The sequence below is a fragment of the Triticum dicoccoides genome, chromosome 6A, assembly GCF_002162155.2.
Source record: "Triticum dicoccoides isolate Atlit2015 ecotype Zavitan chromosome 6A, WEW_v2.0, whole genome shotgun sequence".
Classification (NCBI taxonomy): domain Eukaryota; kingdom Viridiplantae; phylum Streptophyta; class Magnoliopsida; order Poales; family Poaceae; genus Triticum; species Triticum dicoccoides.
The window spans coordinates 468,988,647-469,007,320 of NC_041390.1; the positions used below are offsets into that span (position 1 = coordinate 468,988,647).

Consider the following 18,674-nt stretch of genomic DNA (forward strand, 5'->3'; position numbering starts at 1 on the left):
ATATGTGCACCATGCTCACAATCAATAATTATCGATTCGTGCAATCTCATTCTTCCTAACTAACACAGAGGGAGTACATCAGAAATACAAGGAGAAAGATGCCCCGCCTCACACTGGAGCCTGGAGGAACCATGCTCAGGCACAAGCAACTTCAGCAGTTTGAACCTCATTTGACATGAAGTGGAATGCTCCGAGAGGCAACCAACAATTTTGGCCCAGACTGGCACAATTCTGAGGCATGGCATTCTCTTCCCAGTTTCACCTCAGTGGGGATGCTCTAGCCGCCTACGCGCTAGACCTTGGCTTCCGAAAGGGTGTTTTGGCGCCTTTGGAATTCAGACGTTGAACGGACAGGGACAAGCCATGTGCCGTGGCGTAGAGGTCGAGCGCGCACTATCGGCCGGCCGGCCTTTACACCGTCAATCAACCATCCTCATCTCCATCTTCATACTTGTCCCCACCATCCACCAAAGCAACAGCTCCAACAACCACCACTACCGTTCGTTGCAGCCCTCGCGGATTCAAATGAAACGGAGAAAACTTCTCCAACCCGCAAACCTCGGGCGTGCTGATCTCAATCATCTGTTTCCGAAGAGTTGGCCAGTGGGGGTTCATTTCTCTCATTGGCCATAGGCCATAGCATCACTCGATTCAGAGCAAAACCTTCTCTCCTTTTTGTTTTTTCTTACTGTTTTCATCTAGTTTCGGTGGCTTAGGATCTCGGTAATTTCTGTTTTCCTTGCTTTAGTTTAGGTTAACTATCAGCTAGGACAATCTTATATTAGCATCGTTGTCAACATTCCAGACACAAACACGGGAGCAGCTATAGGGAAACTACAGCAACAAATTATAACTTATTAAATCTTCCACAATGAGAACACACACAACTGTCACACCGGAGTCTTAACACACACAAGTCTGGATTCAGTCAGGAGAGAACATCTTCAGGAGAATCGACGGCGGATGCGATACTAGGCGCTTGAAACAAGACATCACAAAGAAGCTCGTTATTTCGGATCAGCTTTTGGTAGCGGAGGCGAGGCGGCTTAGGACCTGCTCTTGTTGAAGGGAATTGCTCTGATGATCACCTGGTGGTACACGGCCGCCAGGGCAGCGCCCACGAAGGGGCCCACCCAGAAGATCCACTGCAAAATCAAACTAGCTTAGGAATGAAGTTTTTCAGGTATATATAGCCTCTGGTATTGATAGGTGAGGCATGAGAAAACAGATTGAGTTGCTACACCATATCCCATAGCTTACTTATTAAACGATAACGTGCCACTATGTTAGCATCATTGAGGTTGTTAATTCTATGATTAATTGTGGTTGGTTACATGCAACACCTGATGAGCTCAGACTACCCAGAACATTGTGCACTAACTATCAACTAATATGCCCCACCATGGCATGGAAGTGCCGATTGCATTTGATATGTTCGTCTGGAGGCAGTTTCATTGTTAGTGGAACTATTTGCTGAAAAGGGCAAGTAGGTGAGAGTGGGGTTTCACTCACATGGTCATTCCAGGCATGGTCCCTGTTGTAGATGATGGCAGCGCCAAGGCTCCTCGCTGGGTTGATGCCGGTGCCAGTGATGGGGATGGTGGCCAGGTGGACCAGGAACACCGCGAACCCAATCGGCAGAGGGGCCAGGATCTGTTTTCACAAGCAACGGATGGAAAAATGTTACGATATGTACCAAAACACTTAGAAAAATCATAATGAGATGACTAGACACACAATTCACTGGAGCAAGCAAGATGAACCAGAGAATGTAAGTTACAAGCGCGTCAGTTCATTGTAATCACATCAGCACATCAGTTCATTGCTATTCGGTACAAACTACCCAGCTAATAACTAAGGCATTGCTAGCATGTAGCATCACATATAAAACAGAACTGGTGGAGTAGAAGTGTAGAGTACTTACAGGAACATGGGAGTCTCTGGCATTCCTCTTGGCATCAGTAGCAGAGAAAACGGTGTAGACCAAGACGAAGGTGCCAATGATCTCAGCGCCAAGGCCATCGCCCTTGGTGTAACCACTGGCGACTACATTGGCGCCGCCACCGTTGCCCATGTACAGACCCTGCTGGAAGCCCTTCACCACTCCAGCTCCACAGATGGCCCCTAGGCATTGCATAATTATGTAGAAGATGGCCCTGGTCAGGGACAGCTTCCTGGCTAAGAACAGCCCAAAAGTCACCGCTGGGTTGATGTGTCCTCCTGTCATTGTATCACAATAGAGATTAGCAGTGTCCTCGACTCTGGTAGTGCTTTTATTGTTACATCATATTTGTTCTCTGACAATTTGATATTTTGAGATTAACCAGGCAGAATCTAGATTCAGGAGCAGTAAGTAGTGAGAACTGGACCACAACATTTACTGAGAGACATTGTACAATTTGACAATAAAAGTGGTTTAATGACTACTAAATAATGTGTTGGCCGTAGCAGAGTTTCAGCAAACGAATTTTATGAAATATTACTGCATATTGGTCACTCGTCTCCAAGCGAAACCGAATCAGATCGAGTAACAAAAATGGTGCTTTTCATGTGCACCTTTGACCTTTTGAGGTTTGAATATCTAGATTTGGACATTACAGAAGCGCTGCATCAAAAGATGAGCTCTGGTAGCATCCTTTAGTTGTGAATTGTGCCTTTGCAAAATAAAACTGGGTTTACATACTGCAGCAGTACAGTTTGCCGATGAAATGTCTAAAACTATGGCTGCTACTACAAAACAAAGACACAGATTTTGTGCACATGGCCGCGTAGGGACCCTAAATTCTCTATCTTACCTTATTACTTTAATTTTAAATTTATGAATTTTTGAAAGAAAGATCATATGTATGTTCATCTTGATGATATAACGCAGTCATGATGGAACTCCATAAATTTCTTTTAAGTAAAATGGAACTCCATAATTAAAGAAAAATGTTTTTACAACTGTTTAATAAAGTGAAGGGAGAGGAAGGATTATTGTAGGTTGGACACGCAACCCATTTCACTTTTTGGAAGACAAAACACTCTAGAATCTAGATGCGTTGCGTACAATAACAACAAAAAGGCACAGTACTAACTGACAGCTGCTTCAGCTCCTGTGAAGCAACAAACAGCCAGGAGTACGTATGTAGCAAGCCAAGAAGAGGGGAGGGAGAGAGAGAGAGAGAAGGCTGTGGAGGGAGACCTGAGATGCCGGCGGTGCAGTAGACGAGCGCGAAGATCATGCCGCCGAAGGACCAGGCGATGCCCTGGATGCCGACGGTGGCGCACTTGGAGGGGGACCTGGAGACGCCCATGACGGTGAGCACGGTGACGTAGAGGAAGAGGAAGGTGGCGATGAACTCGGCGATGCCCGCGCGGTAGAAGGACCAGGACTTGAGTTCCCCGGGCTCGAATAGGGGAGCCGGGGGCGGCTCCTTGTAGTCCTTGTCGTCGCCGCCGCCCTGCGCCGCCGTCCCGATGGGCTGCCGCTCCGAGTACCTGTTGGCGCCCAGCCGCACGTCCTCCTCCTTCCCCTCCATTGCCCTCTCTCTCTCTCGCTTGCTCTCTGGCTGGCTGCTGCTCCGGGAAGGGGACGTTGAGGCAGCGGCGGCGGTGGGTGTGTTGTGAGCTGTGACCGTGAGGTGGTGGAGTGCAAGCGAGCTATAAAGGCAGGAGCGGGGGTGAGTGACAGAGTGAGTGAGGGCGGCACTGTGAGGAAGGTGGTTCTGGAAAGGGTCGGGGAGGGTGATGAGGGTGGAGCACGGGGGTGTCGAGTGGGGCAGTCCAATGGAGTGCAGTGCAGTGGTAGTAGTTTGGTTGCGTCGGGTGCCTTTTCCGCTTTATTGTTTGTCTCCGAGCTTATCCAATTCCAGCGCTTCTTTCTCCGCTCCGTTTGTCTGCACTAAGCATCATTGTTTCATCAATATATGATCAGAGCATAACATATTTACAAATAATACAGCAGAAAGCATAGAATCGAAGAATATATTACGAAAGGAGTACAAAGAAATGCTCCGCCATGGTAATCTGATGAAGAGCTGTGCTTCGGTTGTAGGAGTAGTACTGTGTGAGCCGAGTGTGACGTCCATTTTCTGTTGCTTCTTGGTAAATTTCTTAGATTCTCCCTTGCTTAGTGCATTCTTTTGCTCCACTTAATCTTTATTAGCTGGGCTTTTTCCTCGCTTCCAAGGATTCTTTGCTTTGGCTTTTGTTCTGTCCGGGGCCCACCAAAGCCATCGATCAATCCTCCAGCAGGGGAGTGGGGAGGACAAGGAGCACTAGCACAAAAACAAAGACAGCGATGGGACTTACCACAGTAGTAGGTGCCTCAGGGCATGTTCAGCCGCGACCCCAAAAAGGCCTCCCAGGCGTCTTTTCGTCCGCCGGCACTAAAAAATCGGTCCAGTCACACCCTCAAAAGTCCAGTTTTCGTCGGCTCGGGCTGAAATTGGCGCCGGCGGACCCAACCCGAACCCGGCGCGCTGGGGGTCGCTCGGGGGCGCCGGGCGAATCGTTTTTGGCGCAAAGAGCCGCAGGCCCACCGCGTCAGCGACTCTACCCTCTTCTCGCCCCTTCGTCGTCATCATCGCCTCGTTTCCCGCGGCGATTCAATGCCAAAGCTGCCGCGCGCTGCCGCGCCGACCAGCCTCTATTGATGCCTCACGGGCGGCGCAGTGAAGGCTAGACGGCGCGTCCCTCGGCCACCACGCAATCACGCCACGCGTAACGCGCCGGCCAAGCCTACCACGCGGCGCCTCCGCCTATAAAAGCCGACTGCAAACGCGCCGGAGAGGTTCACCCCGATCATCCACCGACGACGCGCTCATTTCTTCCCCTTTCCTCCTCTTGCCGTCACCAGTTGAGAAAGCATGGCCGAGCGTTTCCCAGACGACGGCGCGGCGGCGAACGGATTCGGGCGCCGTCATCTGCAAGAGGACGAGGCTCGCCTCCTTTTCGAGGCCGAGTACCCGGTCCCGCCGGACATGCGGGTGTCCGGGGCTTGGAGGATCAGCGCCGGCGGCGTGCCGGTGCCACCACCACCCACCGGGGCGACGCGGCGTGCGGAGATCGCACGCATCCGCGCGTCCCTGCCGCGGGCGGCGAGGGAGGGGCCACGGTACGTCCCCGACAGCCCGCTCTGGGAGCCCTACTTCCGCCGCCGTCACGCCGAGCAGCTCGAGGCCACCAACGGCGTCGTGCCCTCCGGCAGGCTCAACTCCGATGCCCGGCGCCGATGGTGGGGCGTGCCCGGCCGCACGTTGGAGGCCGTCCTCGAGTACATCGAGGGCGGCAACACGCCGCGCCTCGAGTATCCCGCTCCCCCGTCCTTCTCACGCCGCCGGGGAAGCTCCTGGACGCCGAGGCGCATGGAGACCGGGGCGTCCTCCTCCTCATCCGGCGGCTCTCCCTGCCTCCGCCTCCGCCCCGTCAAGCCGGAGCCCCAGGACACGCCTGTCAGCGCGCGTACCCGCAGCTCCAGCGGCTTTCCCTGCCTCCGCCTCCGCCCCGTCAAGCCGGAGCCCCAGGACACGCCTGTCAGCGCGCGTACCCGCAGCTCCAGCGGCTCTCCCTGCCTCCACCTTCGTCCCGTCAAGCCGGAGCCCCAGGACACGCCTGTCAGCGCGCGTACCCGCAGCTCCGGCGCCCTCGTCGAGCCCAAGGTGGAGTCCAGCCTCCCCCCGGAGTACGAGGAGATAGCCCGGCGCGGCTTCTCCGACGAGGACGCCATGCGGTGGTCGCGCGACGACTACGTGCGCGAGGAGATGGTCCGGCAGCGCCGGGCCCTGGAGGAGATCGCCGCCCGCAAACGCGGGCGCGAGGACGGGGACGATGTCATCGTCCTCGATAGCGACGATGACGACGCCCTCGGACCGTCCAACCCGCCGCGCCAACCGGAGGAGGGATGCAGCAGGGACGGCGTAGGCGTAGGCGGGGGCGACGACGACGACGACGACGGCGGCGGCGGTGACTACACGCGGTTCTACAGCCTCCTCGGCTTGTAGAACCGCGTGGGCGGGCGGCGAGGGAGACGGCGGGGATAGCACGCGGTAGTTTTTTTTTTCTTTTTTTGTAAAATATGTTTAAATTTGAACGAACTCGTCCGTGTTTGCGTTGTGTTTGCGCCGAATTTGAACATTTTAAAAACCCGTGAGGGGCCGCGATTGGGGAACATCACGCCTCGAGTGTGCGGTTTAGCGCCGGTGCGTTCCCAGGAGGCGATTTTTTGCTCCTCCTGAGGGGCCAACGGCTGGAGATGCCCTCGTGTATTTACATTCGTTCGTTCGTTCGTTTCGTACGTGCATACGTGGCCCCCCTTGTGGTGAGCGCTGGCCCCCTCTTTTCCCCGTTACCGGATTCTCACTCCTTTTGTGGCCCTGATGAGTGATGACACTGTTTCCTCGATCAACACGGTAATAAGCACAGCAATACCTGCTGTGGCTCTCACAGCGCGGAGTTTAACGTTTCTGTCGTCGATGATTCAGCATGGCCTCGCACGACTAGTATTACCTACTTCCTCTGTAAAAAATTATAAGATCATTTACTAGATCGCTAGTATCAGCGTATCCCCTGCCAGACCTGTGACAAGGCTTTAGTTGCACTTGCACGGTGGGGTGATGTAACATTTTGAACCCAATAGCCACTTTGCTTCTTCATCCGGTAAGCTTTCCCGGCGAGCATTGCGTCGCATCGCATCGCATCGCATCGAAACGGGCAGTGCAATTCACCCGAAAAGAACGACCGGCCTGCCGCTCACTTTGAGGTTGAGAGAGTCAAAAGCCACCATGATCCAAGGGCCCGGCCCCAGCTAGGTGTCGCGCTGCAATGCAACTTGTACTACTGCAACACGAATCCGGAGGGAGAGAGAGTAAAGTTGCAACGGCAGCAAAGCGATGAGCTGCACTGCGCTTGTCATCGTTCGTCCTCTTGTAAGGGAAGAAGTTGTCGCTCTGAAACAAGAAGCTCTCGCAGAAATTGTGCAGAGGATCCGGCAATTCGGAGGCCCCATGCCATTGCCATTGCCATTGCCATGGCACAGCTAGGGATGGAATCCTCTTTACACCTAGGCATGGCAATGACGTGATTGATTGCGGCGTCCTGCAGTTGCGGATGCCAGGTGGTAACGTAGAGTGGATTGAATCTCCAGGATCAAATGCTGCAAACATAATATTACTTGAGGTTTACGAATGTATGACTGGCTCAACTGCATCGTTTGGACTAATGTCATTAATCAAATGTGTGCAATCCTTTCGAATGAAAATGACATAACCAAATCGCATGTGGTCGACGAGCTCATCATACAAGGTTCAAACCAACCTGATCATTTATTGCCTGGTGGGATTAGACGGCCAGTGCGGTGTTCCAAATGCCAGTGCACGCGCCTACCTGAAAACCAGGAATCCTAGTGTCTTCCTTCTAAAAATTCTGAAAGCGGCTACTCTTGTTTGCAGGCACGGCTGTTTCTGTTTGAATGGAGCATAGCAAAAGTATTGTTCATGAAATGGAGAATACATCCCGAGTTACATCCTTCTGAATTGCAAGTGTCTCCTCCTGTTGCTGCCACTTCCCGCCTTCTCATCTAATGCAGAAACCAATGTTCTAGGTCTTCTTTTAGATATAAAAGGCATATGCCCGATGCTCAAGGTCTTTATAATCTATATAAGAGCAATTCACATTTGGTTATGAAGTTGCAGTTTGTAACCGGGAGCAATGAAGAAACATCCGAGAGCAGATCTGTTTCAGGGTTTCTTCTTCTGTTAGTTTCTTCAGACATATCCTTTTTAAAGGATTCAGTTAGGTTTTCTGTTGTAGTTCCACTGGCTATTGATCGACTATATTGTGAACACTGAAACCATTTTTGGGAGCAACAATCGGTCAGTCAGTCGCATCTAATACCAGCAGGCGATATACTGTCGCATACAGCAACTACACGAGCATGCTTTGTGTATCTTCTCAGATTGAGAATCATACTCAATCTGAGAAGAAAATCGTCAATCATGCATGCTCTGTGTATCTTCTCAATCGCTGGAGTACTATTCATCAACATGATTGGTGATTCGAGAACACAAATGCTAGAGAACATCGCAACTTTATTACTATGATTCAACGTGCACATTGATCAGGAAGCAAAGACAAGAAGTATTGAAGAAAGAGGAAGACCTTTCTTTCTTTCTCTCTTTCTTTTTCTTCATTTTCAGTCTGGGCCAGCCGCCGCTGATTGGCGGGATGATGGCGAGCTCGTCCCCGTCGGCGGCGGGGGCGGACTCGGGCGCATACTCCTCGTTGAGCGCGAGCACCATGGAGCGGCGGATCTCGTCCAGCTTGGGGAACGAGGCCAGCACCCGGCCGAGGCACTCCCCAGCGGTGCTCCCGGAGGGCACCTCCACGGAGGCCTCCGCGATGCCCGTCAGATCCCGCATTACAAGTGTCTCCTCCATTGCTGTCAAAGAATTCATCCTGAGTTACATCCTTCTGAATTGCAAGTGTCTCCTCCATTGCTGTCGCTTCCCGCATTCTCATCTCATGCAGAAACCAATGTTCTAGGTCTTTTTTTAGATAAAAGGCATGCACCTGATGTTCTAGGTCTTTAATGATCTATAAGAGCAATTCACATTTGGTTATGAAGTTGCAGTTTGTGACCGGGAGCAATGAAGAAACATCTGAGAGCAGATCTCTTTTAGGGCTTCTTCTTCTGTTAGTCTCTTCATTCAGACAAATCCCTTTTAAAGGATTCAGCTACCTCAGACCGATTAGCACGGCGTGGGCTGGACCACCAAGACGCTTGCCCGTTTTGCGACCAAGCGGAGGAGACCATAGACCACATACTCGCCCAATGCGTTTTTTCGAGAGAGATATGGTCACGGATATGCATGGCGATGAACAAGCAAGAGTGGATACCAAACGGGGACACAAGGCTGACCGAGTGGTGCCCAGCCAAGGGTGGAAACAAAGGTGAAGGAAAAGACATTCGCACCCTCGTCCTCCTTGTCATGTGGAAACTGTGGAAGCACCGCAACTCGATTGTGTTTCGATGGTGCAACACCATCGGTAGGAGAAGTACTACGCCGTATAGAGGAGGAGGGCAGAGCGTGGAGGACGTCAGGCATCATCAAAGCCGACGTGGAAAGCTTCTTTGCGGCTCTAGCGGTGGGCAATGACGCGAGGAGTTAGCAATATGTAATAGATTAAGTGGAGTTGGGTGTATATATGTGTATGTAAACCCAAAGTGGAGGGGCTCTTTACCCCCTTGTCTCTTCTATTCCCTCCGTTCCTAAATACGGAGTACTTGTCTTTCTAGGCATTTCAACAAATGACTACATACGGAGCAAAATGAATGAATCTACACTTTAAAATATGTCTACATACATCCGTATGTAGTAGTCATTTGAAATGTCTAGAAAGACAAATATTTAGGAACGGAGGGAGTATAATATATAGTACGCACTCTCGTGCGTACTGGAGAAAAAAGGTTTTCTGTTGTAGTTTCACTGGCTATTGATCAACTGTGTTGTGAACGTTGAAACCATTTTTGGGGAGCAACCATGATCAGTCAGCCAGCATCTAATACCAGCAGGCGATATACTGTCATATACAACAACTACACGAGCATGCTTTCTGTATCTTCTCAGTCGCTGGAGTGTTATTCATCAACATGATTGATGATTCGAGAACACAAATGTCAGCGAACATCGCAACTTTATTACTAGTATTATTCAGCGTGCACATTGATCAGGAAGCAAAGACAAGTATTGAAGAAAGAAGACGACCTTTCTTTCTTTCTTTTTCTTCATTTTCAGTCAGCCGCCGCTGATTGGCGGGATGATGGCGAGCTCGTCCCCGTCGGCGACGGGGGCGGACTCGGGCGCGTACTCCTCGTTGAGCGCGAGCACCATGGAGCGGCGGATCTCGTCCAGCTTGGGGAACGAGGCCAGCACCCGGCCGAGGCACTCCCCCGCGGTGCTCCCGGAGGGCACCTCCACGGAGACCTCCGCGACGCCCGTCAGATCCCGCGCGCGGGCGAAGAACAGCACCTTCACCCTCACCTTCTCCGCCGCCTCCGCTGATCCGGCCGCGGGGTCGTCCCCGGGAGCAGCGTCCGGAAGCATGAGGAGAGGAGGAGGAGACCGTATTTTTCTGGACTCTGGGGTACGACTACGGGATATGACCACGACGGAGGCGGGGGAAGGAGCCAACCAAGTGGTTGCACTGACCAAAATACCCCTCGCACTTCTGATTGCTGCCCTCCGGACTACGGGCCGGCGCCACCACGCCGCTCGCCGGACCCCAACACAACACGCACGTCCGCCTGTCGCCGCCGCAGGAGCCCCGCCGGCGAAACTCGAGCACGCGCGCCAGTTCGCTGCTCGTCAAATCGCCTTTTGTCTCGGCTTCTAACCGGCGGCGCATCTGCGCTGAGGGCAACGTGTTCGATGAAATGCCACCGGCTGGGCTTTTGGCTCGGCGCGTCGTGCGTGGGGGAGCTGAACCGCTGGTGAGGTCTGTGCGTCCTCTCAGAGCGTGGACGCGATGGCTGCACGGGGGCAGGGAGCCACAGGAAGAAGAGATCCCGTACGCCGACGTGCCCCGGCCCGGGAGGAAGTGGGAGAGGAAGCCGTACGTGACGCCGATGAAGGTCCTCATCCGGAGGGCCAAGGAGGAGAGACAGGCCCGGCAGGAGGCCCCGTGCCGCGTGCTGGAGCACCCACCCGCCAACGGCCTTCTCGTGCCGCACCTCGTCGAGGTTGCGCATCGGGTGCACAGAGCAAGGGAGAGGCTCCTCAGCGGCCTCGCCAGCCTTGTCAAAGGCGATGCTGCCATCCCGGTGAAGCGATGCAGGTAAAAGGAAAACATGCACACCCCAATGACAATGTAATTCGCTTTGCGCAGCCATGGTCTGGTGGATTCAGCATGGTGGTAGGAGTAACGGTGTCAAGTGTCTGATCAGGTTCTGCTCGGAGGTGCACATCGGTGACGTCGGGCATGAGATCAGGACGTGTGAGGGCCCCAACAGCGCGTCGAGGAACTCCTTGCACGTGTGGCGGCCAGGGACGGTACGGGACGTCCTCGGCTTCCCATACTGCTACCACCTGTTTGATCGCGTTGGGAAGCCCAGGGTGGTGCACAAGGAGAAGTACGTCGTCCCGAGGCTCCCGGCCATCCTGGAGCTATGCATCCAGGCCGGTGTCGACGTCGAGCGTTACCCAACCAAGAGGAGGACGAGGCCAGTTTACTCAATCGACGGCAGGATTGCAGACTTTGAGCTGGACGATGAAGACGGCTCCTCAGAAGCAGAAACATCACCTGAAGCTTGGTCTTATCCATCCCCGCCGCCTCAAACGAGTTCTGCTTGTACAGCCTATGTCGGTAACCGGACAGAAGAAGAGATCGCTGTGAGAGAGATGAGCTCCAGGACGCTGCAGTCCTGGCTGGATATGCGGTCAGGCGCAGCGAGGCTGATGAGGAAGTACGGTGTGGTCACCTGCGGGTACTGCCCAGATGTGCAGGTCGGGCCCAAGGGCCACAAGGTGAGGATGTGCAAGGCTAGCAAGCACCAGCAGCGGGATGGCCAGCACGCGTGGCAGGAAGCCACAGTAGACGACATCGTCCCCCTGAACCATGTCTGGCACGTCCGCGACCCAGCTGGCGACAGTGTGCCTCTCGCGAACGAGCTCAAGAGGTACTATGGCAAGGCCCCGGCCGTGGTAGAGCTCTGCGTGCGTGCGGGCGCGCCAGTACCGGTGCAGTACAGGAGCATGATGCGGCTGGACGTTGTGCCGCCCGCACGCGACGAGTACGACCTCGTTGCCTGATACTCAGATTGGCATTGCGGTGCCTGGTGCTCGTGCATGTTTTTGAGTTCGCCTGCATGTCGGAGCTGCACAAGGTTGAAATGGTCAGGATGCCGATGCTTTTTTTCTTTTGAGGGTTGCCGATGCTATTTCTTCAGGGCATGTTTGTTTCTTCAGGGCATGTTTGTTTTTCCTTAGTTTTCATCTAAGTCTGGGGAGAGAAGTCTGCATTACCCCCTGAACTTGTCTTAGGGTTTACTTTACAACCCTCAACTTTACTTTGGTTCAAATTTCACCCTCCAAGTTTCAAAGCCGTTCATAATACAACCCTGAGATGTATTGATATATTTTATCTCCGGTTTTGTCAGCCACATCGTTGGTTTTTTCTCCTATAGGTTCTCAGGACAAAATTCTCCCATGTTAGTAAGAGTGTTTGCATACTTTGAATTGGGGTCAATATTGCTGGTTAACTTTTTTGGTTTCTTGATAGTTTTCTCAGCCAAGGAAGTGAATCATGCAAGTGTGATGGTTTTCTCAACAATAGTGAGCTAGTCCAAAGGCATAACTAGGGATCTGTTTGGTTTTTATCTTTCCACACATGCAAATAGTTTTTTCTCTGAATCTCACATTTGAGTTCCCTCCCTACCGCTGGCCGCTGGAGCGGCAGACAGAGAGGAGGTGAGTCCACGGGCTCATCGGCAGAGCCTCGAGGGAAGGAAGCTTCACCCTAGCCGCCGCCACCGCGGGAGGGGAATGAATGGATCGGTTTTGCTTGCGTATATACCTAGGTCTAAACTATCTGTTAACAGCTTACATCCGAGGCCGAGATGAATGTACTCCTTCATGAATCGGATGCAGTTCGTGACAGTCTGACAGATCCTCATGTAGTCATGTCCCGTGCTTCTTCTGCTGCTGTTGCCACTCGAGAATTGCCGAATGGAGCGCTCTGTTTGGGGTGAGATCGCAGTGTTTGAGCTTCAGGTTCGTCATCGGCGACGTGTCGTGTCCACTGTCGAGCCACCTTCTGATAGCTTCAGCTTCGTATGTGAACCCATCTGCTGCAATCTGGGGGTCACGCATCACCTCCTGTTCACCGTGCATCAACCAAAAGTTGGTAAGTTCAGATGCTTCTCTAGTCTCTACTACTAAGACATTAAATTACGATGCAGTTTGTGAATCCTTACTAACCTGAGAGATTGCACAGACAAAGCTGGATGGTGTGTGTGTGTCATCTGACGAAGCTGCAAAGGATGGCCGCCCAGCGTTCCAGGAGGCGGCCTTCATCAGTGGCTCGAGCTCTCCCCACACCCCCTCTATAAGATCTGGTTGGCGCTTCCCACTCAAGTTGGTGCATCTCAGTCCAACACGCGCAAGCTGGTCGGCCTGTTGGTATGGCCAGCTCCCTGCGGAATCGTCGATAATGGAATGCAGGTGCCCCTTCTCCATCGCTTTTTCTACAGTCACAACGATCTTTTGCGATGACCTTCCTGTCAGCAGGCGTAGGATGATAATGCCAAAGGAGTACACATCGCACTGTGGGGTGAGTTCCCCAGTGGTTAAGAACTTGGGATCCTTAGTGTTCTTTGTGGCCCTTGGATTTTTCGAAACCTGGCAGATTCTCAACTTGCTCACAAAATTAGCGTCAAGAAGAATATTGTCCGGCTTTAGATCACCGTGAACAATGGGGAGAGGCTTGTGGGAGTGGATAAACGTCAAAGCCGACCATATCTCCCCAATAATCCTGGTGCGCACTTGCCATGTCAATGGTGGTGTGTTTTTCTTTTCCTTACAAGAGAGATGTTCCTCAAGGCTCCTATTTGGGAGGAACTCGTACACCAGGCCAGAACCAGAAGCTTCTTGGCATGCTCCTATAAACATCATGATGTTAGGATGCCTCACTGTACTGAGAAAAGCAACCTGCAGTGACGATGCCATGATGATGTTACTACTCTTTTGAATAAAAGCAAAAATATGATTCAGGAGAAGTCATCTCAATTACCTCTTGATGGAATTCTTGTTGTCCTTGAAGGCGTTGACAATGAAGCAACTTTATAGCTACAGTCGTGTTTCGGAGGAAACCCTTATAGACTCTTCCAGATCCACCTTCGCCAATCTTGAGTGATATATCAAAGCATTTGGTTGCTTGCTGCAGCTCAGATAGTGAGAACACCAAGGCTCCATGCTTATTCTTTTGCCGCAATTCTTTAGCCTCTGTTACTGCAGTATCTCTCTCATGTAGTGACTTGTCATACTTTGCTTGAATTTCTTGGATAAAGTGTTTGCTCTTTTCAAGCTCTTGTTCATGAAATTTTATGGCTGACTTTATATATTTGGCATTTATATCTGCCAGCTGTCGTATCATTGCCTGAATTTCCTCCTCCCGAATTGCATGCGCCTCCTCCACTGCTTTCCGCTTTCTCATCTCACGCAAAATACCATGCTCTAGTTCTTTAACCTATAAGAGCAATCCACATTTAGTTATGAAGCTGCAGTTTGTAACTGGGAGCAATGAAGCAATATCTTACCATTTCAAGAGCTGAGAGCAGATCTCTTTCAGCCCTTCTTCTTCTGTTAGTTTCTTCAGGCGCATCCTGCACATCCTTAATAAAGGATTAAGTCAGATTTTCTATACGATCTCATAACAGACAGCTGAGAGACATACTTCCATACTTACAATTATTTTTAGCCTGAGTATGTGTTCCTTTAAATCTTTTAGCTCATAATATAGTTCATCACGATGCTTCTTTGTTTCTTCAATCTCCACCCTCTGTCTCGTAATCTTCACATCCATGTCTAACCGCTGCCCCTTCTCGTTTTGGTACAGATTCTCCATCTCCCTGGCCTGCAATAATAGTTTAAATTTTATTCACGCACTTCTAAGTTGAACTATACTATTACTTCCTTTTGGAAATGAGTGACGTTGTTTTAGTTTTGAACTAAAACAGCATCACTTATTTCTGAACGGAGGGAGTACTAAAGATTCCTGGAGCAAACTCTTACTTTTTGGAGTGCTGAAAGCAGATCCATTTCGAGTTTTAGGCATTTCTTAGTTTCCTCGCACGATTTTTCTGTAAAGAAGTCAGTAATCTCCTTTACATTATCCTTTCTAGCAGTCTCGATCTGAATGATATGCTGTTCCAGCATGAGCTTCTGCTTCTTTGAATCCTGTAGTTCATCATGTAACGCATAGCGTCTTCTTTTCATTTCGTCAATCTCCAGCCTCTGTATTGTAAGTATCTCCTCAATCTGTTTCCGCTGGTTCACCTCATGAAGATACGTATCTTCTGAAACTTTAGCCTGCAAGAACATTCTTGTCATACTATTTTTGGCTAAAAGAGAAACTAATTTGGTTGGTCTATAAAAGGGATGCTACTTTCATTACTTATGGATATGCAGCATGGACCTACGAAACAAAGCTTACTCTTTGAAGAGCTGAAAGCAGATCTGCGGCTTTGTCACATTTGTTAGATTCGTCATGTCCCTTCCACAGCTCAGCTACAGTGTACACCTCCTGATGTCCGAAATGTGTTTCTTCATCTACAATTAATGCTTCTTCCTGTATGATACCATGAGCAAGGAATTATAACATGAATTACTTTAGTAAATTAATGGTTTAGCACAGATGACCATACCATATGACATTCAGGCACCAAGTGGATGCCATCAGATTCATAAGTTGGAGAGTGTTTCACTTGTCTTAGTTTGTGTGCATCACCAATAATCACAGGTAAAGTTGTGGCTCCAGATATACTGACTGCATCATCTGTCCTCGATGAGATATAAGTGGTCTTTTCCCAATCTGGAGTTCATTATAACAAAAATAAATAGCTTGACTACCTTTAAAGGAGAAAAGGTAAACAGTATGACCAAAATCATTTTCATTGAAGTGTATATGTGTGTCTAGCCCTTTCCATAAGTTTGGACTTTTGGTTGCGTTGGCTAATGCATGAAGCCTAACATGGTATCAGAGCTTAAGGTCTTGAGTTCAAATCCTGACTTTCGCAATTTATCCAAAAATTGCTGCTGCCCCCCTTTGTGTCCATGTATAGGCCTCTTGAGCCATACCTCTAAGTCTATTCGTGTTGTCTTCCCGCGTCACACGTGAGAGGGGCGTTGAAGTGTATATGTGAATTGTCTAGCCCTTTCCATAAGTTCGGACTTTTGGTTGCATTGGCTAGTGCATGAAGCTCTACAATTTTTACTCTGTTCACATGAGGAAACATTTTCTCCACACATAGAACTAAAAATGGTTGTTGTGATCTGCTACCTCCACAGCGTCCCATATCTTGTTGGTTAATTTCTATGGTGTAGACTCTTCTGAGCTTCAACAATTTTAACATACGTAAAGAATGTAGTTTATGAAAAATATACAAATTATGTTGTACTTTGTATTATTGCCAGTTCTATTGATTAAACATAGATCTCCGAGTTTATTCATGAACCCTTCGGATTCTTTAAATGGCCAACTATGCAGCGTAAAAAAAAAGGCCAACTATGGAAACCACAAACCAAAATTTTGGTCCTTTTTCTTGTAATACAATAATATGATGTTGTAAGGATAAACCATCTACCGAGATTTAAAAAATAATAATCCAGAACAACTGTTTTTGCAATTTGCAAGAATGGCATAGAGTAGTCACTACAAAGTATAAATATGTTTAGGATAGTCACCTCCAAACAAAAAATCCCAGTCACTCATTTGTGATTCAAACGATGAAGCTGAATTATATCCTTTTGAGCTTGCTTCTTCATTCTTCAGTGCCATTGATCTCATCTGGCTCGAAATTCTGCACACTGAAGATGGTGTTGTGCGTTGTACAGGTGACGGGGATATTGCAAGAAGATTTTCCTTGTAACTGCACAGGTATGGTTAGTGGATTTTCAGTCATTTGCACGAGTTCTGTGAGAACACAATAAATTGGTCCCTAGGCTAAACTTGAAGATACTATCAATATGTAGAAGTATAAATACAAAAATCTGGATAACGTAGTAAAACTGCTGACACGGGATGGACCTTGCTCTACTTTTACCTGGTACATATCAGATGCCCATCACAGATAAACCATATCTTGCATGATGGAGCTGCTGTGTCCATCAGCTTGAGCGCTGTCTTGGACTTCGGTGTTTTCATTTCCCTATAGGTTGAGAACATTATTAGATTGTGCATAAGTTTGTTAATTGAAGCCTGCCTTAGCCTTATTTCACTACTTGTTAGGAAAAAAAGTTTGAAAATGCAGTCTCTATATTTAAAACACAGAGTAGTGTAATATATACAATTTGCAAATTACACTGAGTTGCACAATTTGCAAATTACAGTGAATTGGATTGCAGTATATATGAATCTGAACAAAAGATATCTGAAAGAATGGACATACAGAGTTATCCGTTAACGTTAAGTTCCTTGAAGTGGTATCATAATTTAACTCATATATACCCTTTTCCATTACTTGCAGGCCGCCGCTTCATCACTTAATTTTACTCGTGTGTCAAATAAATAAATAAAGTTGTTGTGGTAAGGTGATTTTGTTTGTAAATTGGTATCTATGTTGAAATACCGTGTCGAAAAAGGACCGCATGTACTGAAAATACAGTTAGTCCACCGTGCTGGTGCTGCCTGTTCAAGAAACATAAATTGGCATGAGAAAAACAGCAGACCCCTTTTGGGGGAAAAGCATTGGGCTGGGCAGGTGTGATGTGTACTTGAGTAGTGTTGGTCGGCAGCTGCTCCCATTACAATCCTGGTGATGCCATGAATAGCAATGAGTTGTGCGAGTCCTTCCGCAACATCGTCCATCTCAATCACCACTTCATCACAGTCAATCTGGCATAGTAGAGTGTGTCCCACGTTAGTCTTGAACTGAATTCGAGTGGAGGTAGAAAGGTATTGACCGGTGACCGAAATTGAGTTGAACCTCTAGATCTTTTGTCGCGCGTTTCGCTGTCAGGGCATATTCATCCATGTTCTTCCCTGTTTTGTCCCGCTGTAAGTTTCTATGATTGCTGACCTCTTCTGGTCTCATGCTGCCATGATGAGCTTTTACCCCCCACTGAAACACATCAGAAAAGATAACCCAAAATTCACCTGCTGATAATATGCAGGGAAGTGCCGGCTTACTTTTGTGGGTCGATCGTGTGGGGCTACGGACATGAGCTATCACAACCCTAGATCCATCCTTGGCCAGGTTCTTCATCGCCCACAGCAAGGTGCTCATCCCTTCGTTGACATCGTCTGATAACGCGACGAACACCGCGCCCTCTGCGCCAGGGGAGCTCTGCTGCTCGTCCCGCTCGTCACCCGTCGATGAGCTGAGACTGCAGTGGGCGCTCCAAAACGTCTCGTGGTCGCCGTCGTCCCGCTCCATTGCCGCCTCCTTGGGCTCCGACGATGAGAGAGCCGTGTGAGAGCTGTATGAGTACATAATTTTGGTTACTACTCGGTCAGTGCTCAGTATACTTAACAACTCCAGGTGGTCGCTGACTTTCTGTTTCTAAGGATAGAGCAAAAACATGTTGCCGTGTGGAGCCAGCCAGGTGGACTCAACTAACCACCAAATGTTGGTCGCACCTCGATGGGTGGAGCTTCGATTTTTTTTTTAAAGATTCTTGTGATGCTACCAGGCTACCAGCAACAGCAACCATTGGTACGCCCCGGGCAAAACGACCTCGTCTTCTCTTCTAGCGGAGGAAATTGCACAAACCACAAATCACTGATGCCGATTTTGCACATAATTTAGTATCACCTTTGTTTCGAATTATAAGACGTTTGGGATATTTTAATGTGGACTACATAAGGATTGAAATGAGTGAAACACACTAAAACACATCTATATGCATCTGGTTTAGAAAAGAAACTTGCAAGATCTTATAATTCGGAGCCGAGGGAGTATTTTGCCTTTGTTGCATAAA

The 18,674-nt window shown here is 49.5% G+C and overlaps 4 protein-coding genes across 6 annotated transcripts; 1 reads left to right on the forward strand and 3 right to left on the reverse strand.

The window, feature by feature from the left end:
• Nucleotides 1-824: 824 nt before the first annotated feature.
• Nucleotides 825-3,755, reverse strand: LOC119317333 (aquaporin PIP1-1-like). Its single transcript, XM_037591766.1, has 4 exons — nt 3,185-3,755; nt 1,925-2,220; nt 1,513-1,653; nt 825-1,145 (listed from the first exon to the last, which is right to left on the reverse strand). Exons 1-4 carry the CDS (start codon nt 3,519-3,521, stop codon nt 1,047-1,049), a joined length of 873 nt encoding a protein of 290 aa, XP_037447663.1. The 5' UTR covers nt 3,522-3,755; the 3' UTR covers nt 825-1,046.
• A 4,297-nt stretch (nt 3,756-8,052) lies between these two features.
• On the reverse strand, nt 8,053-10,166 carry LOC119317335 (molybdopterin synthase sulfur carrier subunit-like). Of its 2 annotated transcripts, XM_037591768.1 has the most exons (2): nt 9,966-10,166; nt 8,053-8,372 (listed from the first exon to the last, which is right to left on the reverse strand). In XM_037591768.1, exons 1-2 carry the CDS (start codon nt 10,083-10,085, stop codon nt 8,076-8,078), a joined length of 417 nt encoding a protein of 138 aa, XP_037447665.1. In that variant the 5' UTR covers nt 10,086-10,166; the 3' UTR covers nt 8,053-8,075. The 2 variants fall into 2 exon arrangements, with proteins under 2 accessions (XP_037447665.1, XP_037447666.1); XM_037591769.1 differs by lacking the exon at nt 8,053-8,372 and having other exon boundaries at nt 9,648-10,163.
• A 204-nt stretch (nt 10,167-10,370) lies between these two features.
• On the forward strand, nt 10,371-17,443 carry LOC119317334 (APO protein 3, mitochondrial-like). Of its 2 annotated transcripts, XR_005153584.1 has the most exons (4): nt 10,371-10,815; nt 10,925-11,872; nt 16,590-16,632; nt 17,222-17,443. XR_005153584.1 is itself a non-coding variant. In XM_037591767.1 (2 exons), the coding sequence occupies exons 1-2, from the start codon at nt 10,415-10,417 to the stop codon at nt 11,787-11,789; spliced, it is 1,266 nt and encodes a 421-aa protein (XP_037447664.1). In that variant the 5' UTR covers nt 10,371-10,414; the 3' UTR covers nt 11,790-12,118. The 2 variants fall into 2 exon arrangements, 1 of the variants encoding a protein (XP_037447664.1); XM_037591767.1 differs by lacking the exons at nt 16,590-16,632; nt 17,222-17,443 and having other exon boundaries at nt 10,925-12,118.
• On the reverse strand, nt 12,227-18,252 carry LOC119315915 (U-box domain-containing protein 33-like). Its single transcript, XM_037590355.1, has 14 exons — nt 17,884-18,252; nt 17,681-17,802; nt 17,469-17,589; nt 17,369-17,382; nt 16,799-17,040; nt 16,440-16,624; nt 15,401-15,567; nt 15,190-15,324; nt 14,769-15,065; nt 14,443-14,610; nt 14,294-14,368; nt 13,768-14,223; nt 12,957-13,685; nt 12,227-12,854 (listed from the first exon to the last, which is right to left on the reverse strand). The coding sequence occupies exons 1-14, from the start codon at nt 18,185-18,187 to the stop codon at nt 12,657-12,659; spliced, it is 3,213 nt and encodes a 1,070-aa protein (XP_037446252.1). The 5' UTR covers nt 18,188-18,252; the 3' UTR covers nt 12,227-12,656.
• Nucleotides 18,253-18,674: the final 422 nt, after the last annotated feature.